This window comes from Erpetoichthys calabaricus, chromosome 10 (genome assembly GCF_900747795.2).
Source record: "Erpetoichthys calabaricus chromosome 10, fErpCal1.3, whole genome shotgun sequence".
NCBI lineage: Eukaryota > Metazoa > Chordata > Cladistia > Polypteriformes > Polypteridae > Erpetoichthys > Erpetoichthys calabaricus.
The window spans coordinates 161097665-161100785 of record NC_041403.2 but is presented as its reverse complement, the minus strand read 5'-3'; the positions used below and the strand labels follow the sequence as shown (position 1 = coordinate 161100785).

The following is a 3121-nucleotide window of genomic DNA, read 5'->3' as shown; positions in this document are numbered from 1 at the left end:
CTCTCACCCCATATTAGCTCTTAGGTGGTGAAGGGGTGGGAGAAAGCCAGTTACAGAGAGGGGATAATCAGGGGGCCTAGTGACAAGGCCGTGGTGGGCAATTTAGACAGGACATCAGCACTCTACAAAGAATCATTGATGGCCACAGAGAGTCAGGACCTCGATTTTACGTCTTATCCGAAGGACAGTGCCATGTCAGGTGACGCAGTGGTAGTGCTGCTGCTTTGCAGTGAGGAGATTGTGGGTTCGCTTCCCGGGTCCTCCCTGTGTGGAGAGCGCTGTGAGTAGTGAGAAAAGTGCTATATAAATGTAAAGAATTATTATTATTTATTATGTCCCCGTCACTGCGCTGGGGACATTGGGATCCACATTCAGACCACCAGATCCTGCTGGCCTTCCCTATCCAAGTACTGGCCAGGCCCAAACCATTCCGGTGGATGACCTGTTCTGACGTGCAAATGGTCTGGCTGATAAAAATTATAACTGGACCCGTCACCGTTACTGTAAAGGTTTAAATAACAGGACTGGTTATTGCAGTTTAAGGAATAATATGATTTATGAAAAAATGATTTATTTAGAAAAATATTAAATGCAATAAAGTAAGTAATCCTGCTACTAAAGCCCAATTCCTGGATGTATTCTGAAATGCTGACATCTCAACAGTGTACTTCTCTGAGACAGTCTTGCAAACAGACATTACTATAACGCACCCCTCAGCGTTCACAAATTGTAAATTCAGTTTGGTACCCAAGACCTCCGTACTTTAGCGGTCTCCAGTCCTGGCGCCCATGTCTGAATGTGATGATTCTACTCAAAGCCAAGGTAGGTAGCCGGGCACCACTTACAGCAACCAACATCTAACCGGTGCTGACTGCTGTTAATCTCGCACAATCTGGAAAAAAAAGAATCAAGGGATGGGTGCAATAGATGAGGGGCTACTGCCTCTGATGCCTTCCACCCATCTCGTCTCCACTATTCCTCCCTCCTTATTCTTGGTATTAGCCTTTCATTTGCGATCCCAGCCTACATATTATCCGAATACTACAACAGGGGCTCCGCTAACACAATTTATTGGATATTTGGAACCGTTACTGAACTATAATATTTCCCGATGACGTTCACCACCACACGCATCAACTTTTCAAGCTATTGTAGTCAGCGCGACATTCTCACGTGACCGGAGTCGCGTATCCTCGCGATGATGCGCAAAGGAAAAAAAAAATCAGGCCGTCATGTGACCGGCGGACCACAGTCGCGTGAGTGGGTGTCTTGGTGAAGCCCAGTTGGACGGCGCCATTTTGCTAGTCGGGTTGCTGCTGCTGGACGCTCCTGCAGGTGAGGTTGTGCCTGTAACCGGCGCGCTATTTTTCCTTTCTTTCTTTATTTTAGTAAACAAAGACAGCGGCGGTTCGGTGGCAGAGCGTTTTTGCTGCTGAACGTTTCAACAGAAAGGCCACGTTAGCGTTTGTGACAGTTTTCTTTTCATTAGCTACTTACCTGTTTAGCTCGGAATACTTGGTAACTTTTTTAACCCCTCGTTTGTGCGACTGAGGCCTGCGATCCGGCGCGCTGTCAAACTGATGGGTGCGCAGCGGCTGGCCATCGATTTAAGGGCTCGGGGAGTGATTGTCAAATGCTGTACTCGTTATTAACCGATCGCGCCATTTAGCAGAACTTAGTACCTCACAGCACACATGTCGGCTTGTCATTTTCTGTGTCAACGAAGTGGAATTGTCACGCGGGGGGACACACAGGGTTAGCGCCGACCAGGCCACATGTTACCAGCACGCATGATGAGGAAGCCGAGCCGGCCTACCTTCCGGCGGGGCATGGCGGGAATTAAATGAGTCTCGCGGCATGGCGTATCAGGCAGCATTCACAAGATCGCCCGCCTTGTGTTGAATGGTACGCCCGGTCGGTGTCTTACTGAAGTTGCCATCACTCCAACTGGGAACGATCGCCACGTTTGTCCGGCATGATTAGTTAGAGATCGGGCGGTGCGGGCTCCATCCGTGGTTACTGATGTTCAGCACAAAGTAGACGTAGTGGGTGATGCTCTGTTTTTGGAGGACTGAAATTGTACTTTCTGTGCCCATAGAAAGCAGCTGATATTACCGTGATGGCAGAAGGTGAACCGCAGGTGCAGTTCAAGGTAAGTCGAAACGTTCAACAGTCATTGCAAGTGTTGTTTAAGTTTTTCTTTCTTGACAGTTATCGCAAGATTTGTGCACATTGCTTATTTTTTTATTTGTGGTTCCACTTACCAATTAAATCTGTTCAAATTGTAACAGTAATTGTTTATATGAACAGGGATTTTATTATAAAGGGCAGAGCAGAATCGTTTTTTTCTTAGGACACTGTCAAGTGAAGTGGCTTTGTTGTCATTCCATCAATACGGTGTGTTGCAGCATAGAACCGCACTGCAAAAATAGACACAAACACAGGACAAGTGCAGAGCAGGTTAAGAACTATACCCTACTGCAAATAAAGAAATAATAGGTAAGTGAATAGATAGTAATTTAAAGTAGTAATAAATAAATAAATAATAAATAAAAATAACACCTAATGATAAACAACAGTAGTACAAAGTGTAACAAATGTACTGCATATAAATAAGCTATTAGAGCAGATCTGAGTGCAGGGGGACAGCACGGAGTCGGCACAGCCAAGGGGTTGAAGCCTTTGCAGAACTGGTTTGGATGCTGCAGTACTTTCTGCCAGGTGAACATGGCACATAGTGACCGTGAGAGGGGTGGGAGTGATCCTTTGCAATGCTATATAAAGATATCTTTAATGGAGGACACAGATGTCTCGGTGATCTTTTTGCTGTGTGCACCATCCGTTCATGTAGGACGTTAAAATCAAAGACACTGCAGTTCATAACCAGACAGTGATGCAGCTGGTCAGAACGCTCTCACTTGGGGGGGATCCTGTATAATGTTGTTAGAATGGGGGAGGCATTCCTGTAATGTGAGTAGAACTACATGTTCTTCAACTCTGTGAAGGCCAGTGTGGTGTGTTTTGCCATTAACCTCACTTTAACAAAAGCAAGCCGAATTTAGAAGCTAATTACAAAGGCACACTTGGATATGCGGCACCCTCTTTAAAATCCTGAGGTAAT

The 3121-nt window shown here is 45.8% G+C and overlaps 1 protein-coding gene across 1 annotated transcript in view; it reads left to right on the top strand.

The window, feature by feature from the left end:
- The first annotated feature begins 1205 nt into the window (after window positions 1-1205).
- The window catches only part of ran (RAN, member RAS oncogene family), a 17167-nt gene continuing 15251 nt past the window's right edge, over window positions 1206-3121 (top strand). Inside the window, exons 1-2 of the mRNA XM_028812290.2 lie at window positions 1206-1335; window positions 2099-2152. Coding sequence (XP_028668123.1) covers window positions 2120-2152 — 33 coding nt within the window. The 5' untranslated portion in view covers window positions 1206-1335; window positions 2099-2119. The remainder of the gene's footprint in view (window positions 1336-2098; window positions 2153-3121) is intronic.